Raw genomic sequence first — 17,555 nt, forward strand, 5'->3', positions numbered from 1 at the left:
CTGGGGACATCAGCAGGATCCACCTGTATTGGAGGAGCAGTTGAATTCTCTGGAATAGTACCATTGTACAGACTGGCTTCCCATATTGTCATGTTATATTTGACTATCTTTTCTTCTTCCAACTAAGTAAAAAAAAAAAAAATCAACATGAGCTTGCTACCAACACTCAAGCTTGTCTATTCCAAAATTCCCATTGCTAGCTTAGGCATGGATGCAAATTACAGCACAAAAAAAGAATGTCTTTCTCTGATATGTCTGTGACTGGCTGGAGGTCTTCAATTTTGCCCAGCTACATGTCAAACATAGCGAAGGAAAGGAAATATCTTGCCTTGAGGTTGATTTCATCCATTAGGGCGATAATGAAAGTGTAGAGATTGCCAAGAAAAAGAGCAAAGATTCTTCCCAGCTGCCATCTTAGAGCTATTCGAGGGTGGTAATTTTCCAGAGAACTGATTACATCAAATAAAGTTGGACAGAACATTCCTAAAAGTGACATAACTGTGTTCACCTGAGGAGTGGGGGGAAAAAAGTTTACAATGAAATGTTAGAAATAAATTTGTCCATAATTACTGATTTGGGTGATAAAATCATTACTACTTTGGGTGAAAAAGCATTGCTACTTTTTATTTGGGTTTTGATTTAGTAAAATCCAAAATCCATTCTTGAGTATCACAAGTTGAAATCCATACACCATCCCAGTCTGTCTACTTCCACTGATATCCTTCTCTTCATGACACACTAGACAATTGTATCTGAACCGGGTTCTGACAGAACTAGGTACTGCTGATATGGAGAGGGAGATAAAAAATTAATAGAGAGAAGGAGGGTCAGAGAGAAAAAGGACTTTTCCACAAAGTCAGCAGAAGCCCTTTATTATGCTGTGAACTTCAGGAACAGATGACAAAAAGTATATTTACTATGGATTTCTCTACCAAATAATTGCATGTAAACACTGTTCACTCCCTTAATGACTCTAGTGTAATGAAATTTTCTACAAAAGCAGCATAATACTTTCAGGAGGAATGTCAATTTTCAGATATTGCAGCTTGCCTTGTATGTAGGATCTGAATTTTCGTTTACTCTAAGTTGTACATTAGATGCTCAATTTCTGATCAAATCCTCAATTCACACAATAAGAAAATTTGATCCATAAACTAAGAAAAGTGTGTGGATTTCACTCAGAAGCCAAATATATTTATTCAATTAAATATTAATATCCAGGGCAATGTTTTGTACTCACAAATATGTTAATTACCTGTCAGTAGGATATTTTTTGAGCTAAATAATGTCAGTGTTGCTTTACCTATTCTCCTTTACAGACAAGACACACCTGCTCCAGATCTTTACTCTGTCATTTTAGAAAAATATTTTTATTATAGTTGCAAAACAATGAGCATAAAGACAGATGTTACCTACTTCCCAGATTATAGCATAAACTAATATAACAGCCTTTGGTAGCCCAGTCCTTGTTAGTACAAATCTGTTACCACACCTTTTAACTGAGAGAAAGCTGAATTCCTCCAACTCTGTTGTCTCAGAGCTTGTGCTGCCTTAAATCAAGAAGTTTTGTACATAATCTTTCCCTTCCCATCAAACTAAAATGTGGTAACAAGGAACTTAATCCACTCTCAACAGCCCTTTTTCTCTGGATTCCAGAGGTGGATTTTTCATATTCTAATGTTACTTTCTCAGTCAGGCTTTGGTGTTGAAAATTTTGGATTGATTTTCCTTGTTCTATCATCACCTATCTCTTCAGCTTTATAAGGCTAGCACGTTTTTGCCTTACTTTAAACCAGGTATGTACTTCACACTCCAGCTCAGAAGATAAGCATGAAGAAACAAACTAGTTTTACAACACGCAGAATAGTATTTTTGCTGAGTAAAACTTTCCCAGGTTTTCATACAGCACACTGACTTCAGGTGCATACTGCACGCTGTCATAGAAACAAAATCACCATCTTCACTCTACACCTCTATCAGGCAGGCTGCATCTGCTTTTGAGGAAAGCATTAGGCACAGATTAGGCACAAAAAAAAATGGCATGGAACTCTTGGACAAGGCAAGTGGAACTGGAAGGCATCAGTTTCAACCTGTTGCTACCCTGCAGAGTTGTATCCATGAGGTCCCAAATAACCTTTTCTGTGCCCACAAATCAATCACTCTGCTTAGGCCAGTCTCAGGAGAAAAGCAAGAAGAGAGTGGATTCCTTGAAGAGATCTCACAGATCCATAGATTGTCTGGAAAACAATCCTAGGAGCACAGAGGAGGAAATGTAAAGGCTTCAAATGAAAGCTAAATGCTAAGGGATATTTGAAAGAAGCAAAGAAGAAATTTGGTGAAGTAAGAAGCAGAGAGACATGAGCAATCCTTTTGTTAGATATTTCCCACCCATACTCAGAGTATTTAAACTAGCGGTAGGGAAAAGGCAACATGCAAAGCAGAGGAATACGATTTCAAACCACATCTATTATAGAAATAGCACGAACTTCATTTCTTTCCCACCACCCGTAGTTCTCCAGACCTTCCAAGGCAAATTGCTGGGATCTTCTGACAACAAAGAAGATGAGGTAGCCACTTCCAGCAAGTGTGCATAGGGCTAAGAAGTTTGCAAGAACCCTTAAAAATCGAGTCAAATGAATATTTTCTTCTTTTCGGCTCTCCTGTTCCTCCACAATTGCTTCCTGCACTTGTTAGAAAGAAAAGAATACTATGAATACTTCAATGGTCAAAGCCCCACATTCTTCTTCAATTGTTAGAAGTCAGTTAAATTACAAAGGTGCAAATAGGCTTCTGGAGTTCATGTTTTGAGATGAATGCATGCTATCTCATAAAATCTTGTTCAGGTCCTGGCAGATTCCAAAGTTTTGGCTCTCCAGGATTTCTTTTGCCCTTCTTGAATGTGTCCCCAAATAAGTCTTGTTACAGTTGTACTCGTGTCAAAAAACCCAAGTGTGTTCTTTCGGTTTGCAAGGTGATAAAAAGTTGAGTGATACAGCAGGAAAAATGTGATTGTCTGTCAGAAAAGGAAATGTCATGCTTTAAAAATGTGCATTTTTTTTCTGAGAAAAGAGGAAAACATTTTACTCTGAAGGTCAGCAACTCAGAAGGAATGAGAAGATAGTTGAGATGTAGGAATCCTAAAAAATTAGACAGTGCAGAGCTTCAGTCTGCAGAACGAAATATTTGCTCCACATTTACCCTTGACCTTAACTGATAAATATTAAGAGTCTGAGGCAACTATAATCTCCAGTTTTTACTTTTTCCAGGTGAAAGAGCTTTTGGCCTGGAGTGTCTTCATGAAAGGAAGCCTTGTTACCACTTCTGACTTTGGTATAGAGATCAGTTACCCAGAGGGGAAGCTAAACTGCTTTCTAATAATTGCCTTTCATGGCTCTGCTCCTTTTACAGCATGTATTTTGTCACATAAAGGACAGGAGACAGCAGCTTTCAAACAAAACTCCCATGACCTCACCAAGCCAAGACTCCACCCTTTCTTTCTGAGGTTTCTTGCTTGTTTGCAGAATCACAGTAAAGCTTCATGAGTTTATTTTTCAAAATTAGCTTTTTTTCCAACCAATTTGTATTCTTTCCCAAATAGCTTTCATTATTTGCTCTTAGTCGGCAGGCAGGGAAGCTCATACAGATTCAATGCTTTCAATCAGTATTTCTCTAGAATTTGCTTTCTTGGAATCTTTTCTTGATGACTTACACTTGAGGGCAGTTCTCTGTTACGCCTGCAGCTGAGGAGGTGTGTAGGGTGAGGGACTGTGGTGGCTGTATCACTGCTGTGGACAGGAAAGGTGCAAATGAGCAGAGCAACTAGTGCTCAGTGCTCCAGCTCCCATGGTGTAACTGCAAGCCTAGCACACTTTTCATTGTCTCAAAGCATTTCACCTGCGTATCCCTGTACATTATTTCATCAAAAATTAAATTTTCCTTTGCATGCTACACTGGTGTGTCCCAGCCACCCTACAGCATAAACACATTTTTTATCATTCAACATATAGAATATATACCCTCCACTGTTTTCATAGCCCTGCGTCTTACATCTTGCCCCAGATTTCCTTACACTCTTGAAATCAACATACCCTACACACTGGAAAGAGGCCTAAGAATATTGACTTCTATATTTTGTAATTAATTTGAAAATAAAAACACTGAAAAATTAGTATGAACTCAAAATTCTGAGGCCAGTTCTACAGATAAATAACTCTATACAGATTATTCTATTACTCTGTCTCATGACATCTCTGTTACAAGAGAAGTTGACAATGTGAAGTTGGCAAAAGTGGAGCAACATTTTTAAAAAGTTTTTCAGACAAACACCATAGAAACTGGAAACCATCAGAGACGAGAAAAAGGAAAATATTATTTTTACAGTATTTTAACAGTTTTCTAAAACTGGTACTGTCAGCACAGAGGACACAAAAGATGCTAATGTTTTCTTTCACAAAAAAAAAAAAAAAATCTGATGGTGAGACACAGAGACCCAGAAGGGGTCAGATTCCAGTTTAAGTATATGTTTCTGATCCTCAGCACACCTAACTCTTGACCTTAATTCCATCTGATCCACACCAGCGTGAAAGCCAAATCATATTGCTTGTCCTTAGTAAACTCTGTTTTACCTTAAAGCTTGTTGTGATGGAGGCAAACTTATTATCTGCTGTCTCAGGATTGCCAATCAGGTAATCCCAGCTTGTGAACATTTTCCAGCTGAAATTAAAACTAGTGTCATCCCCGCCACCATCGTCATTTGCATTCTTTGCCATTCTATAAAAAACAGAAAGACACAGGAAGACCTTTTCAGCACTAGTTCTGCTTCATGGACATGACTTTTAAATGGTTGCTGAATTCTAACTTCTTTTCTGAAAAAGTCTATGTCATTCTTTCTGTCAGTTATGCTTTACTAAATCTTTTTTCCTGAAACAAATGAGCAAGACTGAGATTTTCATATTTAGACCTTTTATGAGCTCACCGCACACATTTTGATGTGAAAGTGCATTTCATCAGCCTCTCACAGAAACTCTGCTAGATAAGAAGCTTAATAGAAAAACAATATTGAGAACATCTATTAAATAGAAAAGTGCAGAGCATCCTGCACTGCAATAGATTTTATTAGAGAGTTCACAAATATAAAAAGAAGAAGAAATTTAATAAACAAAATATTCTAAAATAATAGTAAACAGAATAAATACATAAATAGAACAAAATAAATATAACAAATAATATAATAATCTAAAATAAAAGGACAGAAGAAAACATGGTTGTAACATATAAAACAGCACTCATACAGCTATCTTCCCTATCATCTCCTATGCACATACAAAAAAGATTTATTACAGTGTCCAGAAACATCAGATTACTTCTTCAGAGAAGTATTTCTTCAGACTGAACTTAATCTTGTCTCCAAAGTTCTCCTTCTTAAAGGAGTTTCATTAATCTAATAACTGTGGTATTGCTTTGCACACTTTGTCACCCAATTCAAGTCAATAAACACAAGGAAATAGTGTGCTGATAAGGTACAAATCACATAATTTTCAGTATTTCCTGTCAGGAAAAGACACCACTTATTTTAAATCTCAATAGGGCAGCAGAGTTATGTTATTAATATTAATGCATTCTATGTATCACATTTTTAAAAGGCCAATTAAATACATGCTCTGAAATATAGAAAGAGAATAGTAAGTAAATAATACAGAAAATCCTTCTAGGATGACAAAAATCAAGGGTTGGTAAAATCCAGAAGTGTCAGAGATAATGAAAGGTTCTTAGTAAAGTCTGCCCTTGTTTATAGACTAAGATGTTTCCTTCTCAGGAGTTTCTAATGGAATAATGAACATCCTTGTGGTTAGAATATTTATTTGAGATCAGAAATATTTCAATTTTATGTTACACACTGCAAGAGCTGAAGAGAGGAGCCCTACATCTAAATATTTCCCCTAAATAAAACAATAGTGTTTATAATCATCTCTATCTCTTTCACAAAGACCTTTCCCAGTTCTTAAACAACAACAGAAAAAATGATAGCACCTCCTGTTTTTCATTTCTGTACTCACTGTGCTTCTTCCCAGAGAAATAGAAAAGAGCAGGACACTGCAAGAACTGTCATGTGATTACTCAAATTACTGGTCATCATTACTGTCATGTGGCCACATGGAAAGTAAGCACATACTATGTATTTTTTTCTCAAGGACATTCCTTTGTTTTGGGCTACAGAGTTTTCCCGCTATCAGGAATATTTTTTTGCCTGAGTGAGGGTTATTGAATCAAAATTGTCTGAGACTAAGACTATTCTAATCTTGGCACATGTTTTATCAAAAATATTTAAAAATATCTTTTTGAACTAAATCAATTGCTGTTTTATTGTATTAGCTTGTTTCCTTTCCAAAAATACATATATGTGACTGAAGACGTCTTTCTTTTTTCCTCAAATGATTCTTCCCTTATGCAGGAAGCAATTTGAAAACAGAACATGATTTAATCTAGAGGTCATGCATGATAAAAATACTGGCTTCGAAACAAAACAGAAATACACTTCAGAAATACATTAACTGCATTTTTCTCTATATTTAAAAGTGTCTTTGAATCTTGAACTGCAAGCTTCTTATTTTTTTCTCTACAGGCTTTTTATAAAACCACTGCTAGAGCTGACTGTACTACTGTGGTCATATTGCTTGAACCAAGGGTATTAAAGATTATATTAACTGGCAGCATTTACTGTGGATTGTGAGCTACATGCAGAATTATTTGCTATATGCTTCTTTCTTGTGCTCTTCCTTCATAGAATAGTTTAATTCACATAAAGAACCAGTAAAGGTAGAATTATTGAATTTCCTGGAGTTTAGCTGAAAATCAACCAGATTCCAAGTATTATGAAAAGATGACCTCTTCCTCACTTTATGAATTAATTTTTAATTTTGAAGTTCAGGAGAGAAGTGCTTTGTTATTTCAGTAAAGATTTATTTCCACTTTCACTACACTGCGGCACAACTTCTGGTGCAGAAGAACAGATAAATAAATAGAGGTTGAAGGAGTCTTATATAACTTTGACCTTACATTTGATCTTTCATGTGTCCTGTACTTAAAATCAGTGCATTTTTTAAAAAGACAGTCTCCAGAGGCAACAGTGGAATTACCTGCCTTTTTGAATGTACTTTTTTCCACAGGCAAGGAGAACTTACGTTCGAGTGACAATCATAAAGCTATAGCCAATAGACCCAACTCCAACAAGGAAATATGAAAGAGGCATCCTGAACTTGAGCCACCCGATTGTCCTCTGGTTATTGTAATAACCATAAAAGAGTACAGAATACTGCGCAAAGCCCTGAAAAGTCAGAAAAAATTATAACGTTACTTTTCTTAATTATGCATATAATCCGTAAATGTATCAATAGCAATGTATTAAAACATTCCTTTCAGTGAATTCAAATCAGTTGTAAATATCACAATAACAAAGTTCACAGATAGAAAATGTGTCCCTTTATTTTAAAAAGACATAGAATATTTCACAGCACCTTCAAAATCTTTTAAAACTATTCATTAACCATCCATCTAGAATTTAATGAGTCAAATCTTCTTCATCAACACCCTTATTGTAAAAGAAACAAATTGTTTTACAAAATTTGTTTTTCAGATTACTTGCAGATAAAATCCCTTATTTTTAACTTAATTTTCACCTTTCTAAAATTTATTTGCATGAACTTGATATGAGAATCTACTATCTCTTTTTTGTCTAATAACAGTTGCCTGCTGGTTTTGGGTGATCATTCAGTATATATGATAACTGACAGGTAGGGGCATTTTATGGGTCATTATTCAGTACAGAGATCTCTTGCACACAGACTTGGCTCCAAGGCTGTAAAAAATACAATATAAGTGAACTCTCTTTCTCAGCAATTCAAAGTCTATCTTCCTTTCTAAAAATCTTTATATGAATTACTCTCTCTTCTCCTGGTCATACAGATAATTTTTCAAAATTATTTACTAGTACTTATTAATGGTAAGAACTTGCTGTCATGCATTTACATGGATAAATAACTAAAACTTCCTAGTAATTCTCAGGTTAGTGCAAGAACTCATCTCCTAGAAGAAGACCAAAGCCAGAGCCTTTACCAGGACAGCTCAGTGCATGCACAGCAGTAGCAAACCTCCAGCTGGGTATAATTCCAAGTGCAATATGCAGTATTTGACTACTCAATTGGAAGACAGACCATGCATAATTTTGACAGTAACACAATAAGATGAAGGGTTGGTGAAATTAAAAAAAATTATTTCCCTTCTCATTTTCAGTTGCCCACTTTCTTAAAATTAGTATCATCTTTCTCTTATTTATTTTTTCAAAGCATGCACTTGATTTATTTAAGCTTTTACTATACATTAAATGACTCACAGGCATTTTTGAAAAACCAAATTCACAATACTAAGCTGAAAATCCAATATTAATATACAGCACACGTAACTATTGTTCAAAATATCTTGATCCACATATCTCATTTTTCTTCATCTCTGACTAGATCTGAGATATGTGCCTATGCATAATGGTTAAAAATATGCTCATCTTTAATAAAGCAAGTATTCTAAGAGAGCACATTTCTTGCTAAGTACTAGTAAAACACCCACACCTGTCAGGACACATTCAAATTCAATAATATGTATATTGCATATTTTTGGTCACTAAAGCATCCTATAATTCCTTCTTAGCCCAGATTTAAATACAGTCTGATGCAGGTCTGGAGAGCCTTTTGGGTCTCCAAAATTATTAAAATGCTTTTTTAATCTCTGTGATCTGCATGTCAGGGATAATTCCTGCGCTGTGTTCAGGTTGTTGATTCCACAGCACTTCACCATAAGATTAGAAATAACTCCAACTCTGTAAAAATAGACATACATGGAGAATGTTTTTCAGTCCTTTCTGAGCCTAACATAAAAGACTATGTTTGAATGTGCTCTTGCAATAAGACTTGAGACTCTAATATTTTATGACTGGATTATAATCTGAAAACTAAATGTTAAAACTAAATTCCAAGTAGAATATATCAAAATCCAAATATTCTTCCCTTTACCATGTCAGTAATGTGAACAAAATTTCAAGCACAAAAGAAAGCCGAATAGGCATGCTGAGCTCATCTGTTCTTTACTTGTCTTAGAGAGTGGTGGGATGTTATGATCCATTTATAAGGAAGTGTCTCTGCCCAAAACAAGGTGTCCATAAGAGACCATACGTTGAATTCAACAGTACAGATTTTATTTAACATTAGGTATGAGGGGGAGAGAGATAGAGAGAGAGAGAGAGAAAGAAATGGGAGTAAGGGAGTGTAAGAGACCAAGAGAGAGAAAGAGAGATGGAGAGACAGAGAGAAAAAGTAGAAAGATATCTTTTCAGTAGAAACACACACTAGATTCCACATGGATTCATGTGTGATCCTGCCAGTCCTTTTTCACCCTGATCTTCTCAGTGGTGGGGTCCTAAGACATTCTTCTGTGGTATCGTCTTCATACAGTTCAAGTTCCAGGTATCCACAAGGTTCCCATCACTTGGGATGTTATGTGGACAAGCATTGCTTCCTTTCTCAGAGTGTGCCACAGTGGGAATTTTTGTCAATATGGTAACCAAGCCTTCTGACCTGTTAGGCCTGGAGTTAACTCCTTCTTACTGCAGCATCTGTGCTTATCTCAAGCTCCATTATGTTGGCTTAGCTTATGGGGCAGTGTTTCCTGCTGCATTTTTTAAGTCCTTACATAGTTCTTGGAGATATTTGGGTTTTGTTGGGGTTTTGTTTAGAATAAAATATTGATAGGTGATGTGTGGTCATTTATTTGTAACTTACCTGGTAGCATACAAGTGTTCCTAGTAGATGAAAGCTACTATTTCCTATGCTGTTTAAAAAAAGATCTTGTCTTCAGGGAATATTTGTCAATCTGACATGCCTCAAGAATTTGGTTTTTTCCCTCAATATTTCAGGGGATCCCTCTCTTTCATTACCTAATTCTATGTTTATTATGTTTGCATTAACTTCCTCTGTTAACTGCTGCTTTTTTATTTACTGTACTTTCTTCTTCACATCTGTCAGTTTATGTTTCTACAATTATTGAAAACTTTTCCTGTCTTTCCACCATGCCTTCATCCTTCTTCTCTCAAATACATTTATTTTACAAGCTTTGTTCTCATCTTCTGTATAATGCTCCTCTAGCCCATTCTCTTTACAAAATCTTTGAGTTACTATAATTCATTTTTTCTCCAATATCTCCCTGAGGTTTTTATTTCTCATTTTATCATTTCATTATCCTTATCTAACTTCCCAGCCACACGTTTAGATTTATTCTTACTGTCACTCAAATATACAACTTCTGATGAACTAGATGCAATGTCATTTCAGGAAGTAGCCACTGCAAAATGTTACAAACACAGGTTTTTGGAAAGATCTTCCAATCCTTTTTTTATCCAAGGAGAATCCATCACTGGCAATGTATGTAATCGAAGAGATAAAATGTATGTAGCTCACTGATATTTTTAATGTATTTTCTTCTCTTTTTTCCTAATTCATATAGCATTTTAAAATTCAGAATCTTAATCATATAAAAGCAGAATACCAAATTCATGTTTAAATGGAAATCCAGTACTTCAGAATGGCAAACAAGCTTCAAGATATTTCCCCATGTGTCTTTGGATTGCTATGTACACTGACATGTACTTGTGAACAACAAGCTTCATTAAGTGTTTTGTTTGAAAGGAACATCTATACAGAGAGTTTGTGAAAAAATATGCAAATTAATTATCTTGTGAATTATCTCCAGAAATACTTCACATTAAATAACTGAACATTAAATAATGAAGTAATTGTGAATAAAAGTCATGAGGATAGGCAGTATTGCAAGATTATGCACTTACACTAAAATCCCAGAGAGTAGCAAAATTCATAGCAGTTGCTTCTTCAGCTCTTGGGACAGTTTTTCTAGGCAAAGAGCCATATGGCTTACCCATCAAAGCCTGAAACCAAAAAAGGAAAGCTATTTATATTTTAAAGCAAAATAGCAGCAAAGGAAATGGACAGTGATCTGTCATTTCTTTGAAAAACTGGTTTTATGCTCCTAAACTCCTTAATGGGGATGACCTACTTCTACAATTCCTTTCACTGCTCCTCATGTTACAGATTGAAGCTGTGCTTAGCATATGCATTCAGTGGTGTGTTCTAAATTTATAGTTCTGCTAGTAAAAATGGATTGCCAGACTGTGCCTCTTACATTAAAAAGCAACACTCAAAACCATCCATATTTCTCTAAAGAGTGGTGTTTATCTTACAAAGACCAAAATATTAATTTTTCTTGCATCAGGATTTTTTCTGGGATATTTTCAATTAAGTGTATGGGAAGATGCTACGGAATCAGTTTTTGGATTCTGACAGTTTCCCTGCTGCTGGCAAGATGCTTGTTCAGACACAGTACGTTTCCTCATGGTGTCCTTTCCAGGCTCACTCTGAAAACTGTTGGACATTTATTCTGTTTTGGCTTTTCAGGAAGATCACAAAATTACAGAATATGCTGAGTTGAAAGGGATCCACAAAGATTATCGAGTCCAACTACTGGCCCTGCAAAAGATCATCTTCAAGAGTCTCACCATGTGCCTGAAAGTATTGTTCAAAACTTTTTGAAAGTTGTAAGACTTGGAGCTGTGACCACTTTTCTGGGGAGCCTGTCCAGTACCCAACCATCCTCTGGGTGAAGAACCTTTTTCTGATACCCAACCTAAACCTCCCCTGACACAAATTCAGGCCAGTGCCTTAGGCTCTTTCATTGGTCATGACTGTGAAGAGATCAGTGCCTGCCCCCCCCGCCTCCCCTCATGAGGAAGTTGTGGATTGTGATGAGGTCTCTCAATCTCTTCTTCAGGCTGAGCACACCAAGTGACCTCCGCTGCCTCTCATATGGCTTCCTCTCAAGGCCCTTCATGATCCTTTGGATGCTCCCTAACAGCTTAATGTCTGTCTTCTATTGTGGCACCTAAGGACTGAAGGTGAGGCTGCCCCAGCTCAGAGCAGAGCGGGACAATCCCCTCCCCAGCCCCAGCTGGCCATGCTGTCCCTGATGCACCCCAGGACACACTTGGCCCTCCTGGCTGCCAGGGCACTGCTGGCTCATGTTCAACTTGCCACTGACCAGGACCTCCAGGTACTTTTCCACAGCACTGCTCTCCAGCTACTCATTTTCCAGTTTGTGTGTACAGCCAGGATTGCCATTCCCAGGTATAGAATCTGGCACCTTCTTCTGTTGAACATCATGGTTGGTGACTGCTCAGCACTCTGATTTGCTGAGATCTCCTCTCCCTGCAGGGCCTCCTTGCCTTCAAGGGAGTCAACAGCTCCTCATGGTTTTGAATCATCTATGAACTTGCTTAGTATCCCTTCCACTCCTGAGTTCAAGTCAGTTATGAAGATGTTGAAGAGCACAGCTCCAAAGACAGAGCTCTGCAGAACCCCAGTGGTGACAAGTCACCAGTCTGATGTCACCCCAGTCACTGAAACCCCTTTGTGCCTGATCCATAAGCCAGCTGCTCACCCATCCCATGATATGTTTATCCAGCTGTGTGCTGCACATTTTGTCCATAAGGATACTGGAAGAGACACTATTGGAAGCTTAACTGAAGTCCAAAAACTGTGCATCCACTGGCTTCCCTTGATCAACTGGTTGGGTTACTTCATCATAAAAGGATCAGAGGTTTGACAAGCCAGACTTTCCTCTCATGCAGTGAATCACTGCATTGTTCCTCAAGTGTTTTTCAAACCTTGCAGAAAAATCTTCCCCTTTACCAGGCACTGAAGTGAGACTGACAGGCCTGTAGTTTCTGAGGTTCTCCTTCCTGCTGTTCTCGACAATCAGAACAACACTTGCCAGCACCCAGTCAGCTAGAACATCCCCTAATTACCAAGATAACTCAAAAATAATTGAGAGATATTTTTGCAATTACATCAGATGATGAATCCCATCAAACCCAATAGATTTCTAGGGACCTAGCTGGAGGGATCGTGCTACTGAAATGCTGGACTGGCAAGTTATCGGAAATTCCTACCTCACTCTTTCTTAATTGCTTACTACAAAATGAGAAAGATAAGAGGAATACGGGATATAGAAATCAGGGAGATGGCACAATATTTTTAATTCCATAAAAGCCCTGTGTTGTAATGCATTAATTGGGTTTATATTGTGTTCCTTTGGATTTGTAATGTTCTGCCTTTCCCCTTAGAAATTGTATCACGTGGTTTGTCCCTGCTCTGCCGCGCCCATCCTCCCACACTGGAATGCAACCCAACTCTGTTCCACTCCCACCTTATCCCTGATTGGGCAGTGGCTTGTCCCTGCCTCTGGGCCCTGCCCCCCAGGGAAAAGCCCCGGGAGGGGCGGAAGCTACATCTCTGACACCGGTGAGCCCCCGGGAAAGAGCTCCAGCCAGGCAGGGCAGGACTCCAGAATAAAGCCAATATTCCCCCGGTGAGAGAGCAAGCTCTTTTCTTTTGCCATCGGCACTCATCTGGTCTCATAAAGAAATACCTCAGCCCTGCTTTTAGAAGAGCAATGTGGTGGCTCAAAGAAACCCAGGAAGTATTATATTTCATAAAAGTAATTCATGTCTGAGTCCAATAGTTGATCTAAGTACCACTCTTAGCAGAGATGTTGCACAGTGCAGAATATGAGAGGTCTCTCCTGACTTTACAGCCCTATTACACCTTAACAGCATGTGAGTATTGCATCTGAAAGGATGCTCTGAGCCCCAGGATGCATCTTCCTACTGCATTGCACATTTAGTAGAGATAGTCCCCCTTGCTTTTTCTTAGTCTCAGTTCCTCTATTTTGTTATGCACAGACCCACCAAAAAGAAGCAAACAAACAAACCCACTTCCTCAGATAACAAAAAAACCCCACACCTATGTCATCCCAGACTTCAAAAACCATTTCAGAAGACAACCCTAAATATATATTTACATTTTCCTGTCATGTCTAATTCCTGTCATGTCTAATTCCTGTCATGTCAAGACATGACATTCTCTCTCTGTAGAGACAACTGTCCACAAAGGAAACCCATCTTTAAAGGCTTAGTAGTCTAATACTTACAAATGGAGCATAAAGAGACTAAAAACTTGTTTAAAGCTCCAGTTCTATGAAATCTCACTGCAAAGAAAGAAATCCACATGACAATCCTCAAATATAATTTAAAATATTCCCACCTCAGGCACCATTACGAGACCGAAGGTTAGTCCAAAGAGAATCATATTTATTCCATACATCCAACGCAAGAATATGAAATAAGATGCTACTGAGGAGCCAAAGTGACCTGTGAAAATGAGATGTGATGAAAAGGCAAATAAGCTAGTCCTTTGATGCTATTTTATCTAAGGATGCACAAATTTTTTATAAAATAAGTAAAATCAGGAGAGGTTTTTACACATATAATTTATTTTCATTTTAATTAATTTAAAATTAAAATTAATTCTAAATTTAATTAATTTTCATTCTAATTTTTTCTTTATTACAATAATTCTAGTAAGGTGTGGTGGGGGGTTTTTTTGTGGTTTTTTTTTTTTGTGTGTGTGGTTTTTTTTGTTTTGTTTTGTTTTGTTTTTGTTTTTTTTGCATATTGCATATAGGTATGTCTTGAGCTCGCTGAGGAAACAGGAAAAAAAAGAATAAAATTATTAGTTAAATGGATTGTTTAGAGTCATATATAAGCTGTGATACTTGCTATTATTAAGTAATCTCTAGACGTATGTTTCAATTGTTTTTATTCATTTTTCTGTTTGATGTGGATTTTAAGCATTCTTGTCATGCTAATGCAGAACCAGCCCAGGTTTTTAACAGGAAGCAGCATTAATGCTTCCTGCATTAACAGGAAACAGCGCAGAATTAGCCAGTGGGGAAAGTCTTTCTGTGACAATAAAACACTTGTCAGTGCTGTTATAAGAGTGTTCACCAGATTTTTTCACAAGAGATGAAAAACATTATCGGCATGCCTTTGTACCCTTTCTTTCTCTTACTTTTCTATGTATGTGCTCTATCTGTAGCCAGGTGTCCAGCCAGTCCCATCGCTAGGTGAAGGATTTGATCTCACACACTCCAGCCCCCGACCTAGACCTGTGCACAGATCAGAGCCTGAAGGGGAAGCACTGAGAGCCAAGGACCTGACTTGACCCATGCTCTGCAAGTCAGGGCAAACAAACCAAAAAAAAAAAGCTCAAATTCAATCCCACCTTGCTTCAGCACAGTTCTGCTGCCTGTTGGAGAGCTGTCAGTTAGAAAAGTACTAGATTTCAGTTCCATTACCATTCATTTGCAGGGGGAAAAATGACCTTTCAATAGGTTTTTCACGCACTATTTTGGAAGCCTGGAGTACATTGATAGCAAATGAAAAGTAAATCTCTTTGATCAAAGAGACATATTTATGCTGTTATTTCCAAACTCTTTTGCAGACATGTAGTGCATTCTTTCAGTCTGTAATATGAAGTTAATATATCTTGTAGTATTTGGGATACATATATTCATATTTTACTATAACGGCTCAATCAGTAGAAAACCTAATACACTTGTACAGGTATAGTACCAAAGTATAAAAAGAATACAACTAAGAGATATTTATGATAGCTCTGCAAAGGGAGGAACAAGCCATTCTGTCAAGGATTTCAGCCTTTTGAATCTGCTTTATTCACCATTCAGAATTAAATCATCATTTTAAATTTTTTTGCAAAGCGGCCAATCTTAGCAGTGACCAACATGCTGGGAAGCCTGGGGAGAGGTATAAATCAAGAGATTTTGAGTTAGTCTATCTGGTGGTGATACCCAATTATAACCAAACTACAGCCTTTGGGGGATGCTATGGACTCAAAAAATACAGTGCAGGAAATTTTGAATACTTCTGACTTCAGGTTACTTCTGTAGACCTCTCCATGCCCCATTATTTCTTTTGCTCAAATCCTTATATCATTGCTGTATTGGGAATACCTTCTTTTCATGCACTGAGTTACAGTTCTTGTATCAGTTACCCTGATGAAACCTCTGTTATGCATCCATATGGAACATCTGCAGTGAGGCAGATAATACTGAATATCTGTTTTGTAAGGAAAATTACCTTTTGCATAGATAATAGTGAATATCTGTTTTGTGAGGAATAGAAACATCTATTTCCTAAACATAAATAGTTCATACATTTCTCAGCTTCTCTTCTGAACATCAAAGCCCCAGCATCAGATTCACCTATTGGCAACTATCCTATATGAGGATGCAGCACAGCAGAGCTTTGTGCCCTTTGTTCTGAAGTCGGTCTCCCTGTGCTAGAAGGGATTCGCATCCTGAAGAAGGGAGCCTACCTGAGACCACCCAGTGCTTCAAGTTCTTACTTGATCTTTCTAGACAGCTGGAGGACTGCAAGAGTTAGACTCAACTCAACTGAGAAAGGCTCTTCATGTTGTAGTGGGAAGCATTTGTTGTAAAGGGAACCTAAGTGGCACACCTTTACTCAGGTATCCATGCACTTAAGTCAAATCTTCAAATAAAGGGCTGCAGTTTAAATTCAATGCTGGAACTGCAACAAAAAACTGACTTGTGACAGATCCTTACTCTTAAATATACCCACAGAACTAACTACACTGCCTCGTTTATATTTGGGGCATCCAATGTTGTTTTCTCTGTGTTTTATTATGTGGCTTACAATGAAAGAAATACAACTTACATGAAACTCTGCCTGTATAATGACATTTTTTATCTGTAAAGAGATATTCTCTGAAGAAAATTTTCAACTAGTTATATTATCAAGCTCAACAAATATTAATTTAAAAAAAACCCCTCATTAATTTTAAACCATGCATTGAATACTGACACATATTCTAAAGAAATCCATCTATTTGGCAGACATCAGAAATATGAAGCTAGATCCTAATCTTACTTACTTTCAATCTCCTTAATTTTCATCTCCCAGGGTATGCAGGCTGTCTTAAAATTTTCAAAGTCTCTTTGAAATTTCATCCATTTCTGAAAAGAGTCACAGAAAAGAAAAAAACAAAAACCACACAATGATCTCAGTGCCCAGATGTTCAGTTCTTATTCATCCACTAAATCCATTGGCAGAGTCCACAAAGTAATTGTTTCTGAAGACCATTCTCCGTTTGTTTTAATATATCTTCTACTGGATTTGTGTGAAGTTCCTATTTCTACCACAAGAAGAATTATTAGCTAAGCACTTCCTTTCATGCCAATCTTTTCCTTTTCCATTTTCTTTTCCTCTTCCTTTTCCTTTTCTCTTTCTTTTTTTCTTCATCTTTTGCAGAGGCCTTTCTCAAGGGAAAGACTGAACTTTGGATTCAGCCCACACAAATACCCAATCTACACCAAGAGAAATTAACTTTCACAAGATATTGAACTCTTGCAAACTCCTGTAAAGCAGCTGATTTTTGTTTTGATGACAAGTTTCGAAAATCAAACTGTAAGTTTTCATTGTAGATATTTTCATGCAAGAGCAGTGAAAATAAAAGTTTAAAATCCATAGAAAGTCAAGGAACACTACTATGGAAGATGAG

At 37.2% G+C, this 17,555-nt stretch overlaps 1 protein-coding gene across 1 annotated transcript in view; it reads right to left on the reverse strand.

Moving 5' to 3' along the window:
• Positions 1–5: 5 nt before the first annotated feature.
• The window catches only part of TMC1 (transmembrane channel like 1), a gene marked incomplete at its 3' end in the record, with an annotated part of 43,918 nt that continues 26,368 nt past the window's right edge, over positions 6–17,555 (reverse strand). The window contains exons 6-13 of the mRNA XM_040090997.1: positions 16,929–17,010; positions 14,217–14,323; positions 10,889–10,987; positions 7,182–7,324; positions 4,626–4,770; positions 2,487–2,681; positions 329–508; positions 6–122 (exon numbers count right to left, since the gene is read on the reverse strand). Coding sequence (XP_039946931.1) covers positions 6–122; positions 329–508; positions 2,487–2,681; positions 4,626–4,770; positions 7,182–7,324; positions 10,889–10,987; positions 14,217–14,323; positions 16,929–17,010 — 1,068 coding nt within the window. The remainder of the gene's footprint in view (positions 123–328; positions 509–2,486; positions 2,682–4,625; positions 4,771–7,181; positions 7,325–10,888; positions 10,988–14,216; positions 14,324–16,928; positions 17,011–17,555) is intronic.

Source organism: Hirundo rustica, chromosome Z, assembly GCF_015227805.2.
Source record: "Hirundo rustica isolate bHirRus1 chromosome Z, bHirRus1.pri.v3, whole genome shotgun sequence".
Taxonomy (NCBI): domain Eukaryota; kingdom Metazoa; phylum Chordata; class Aves; order Passeriformes; family Hirundinidae; genus Hirundo; species Hirundo rustica.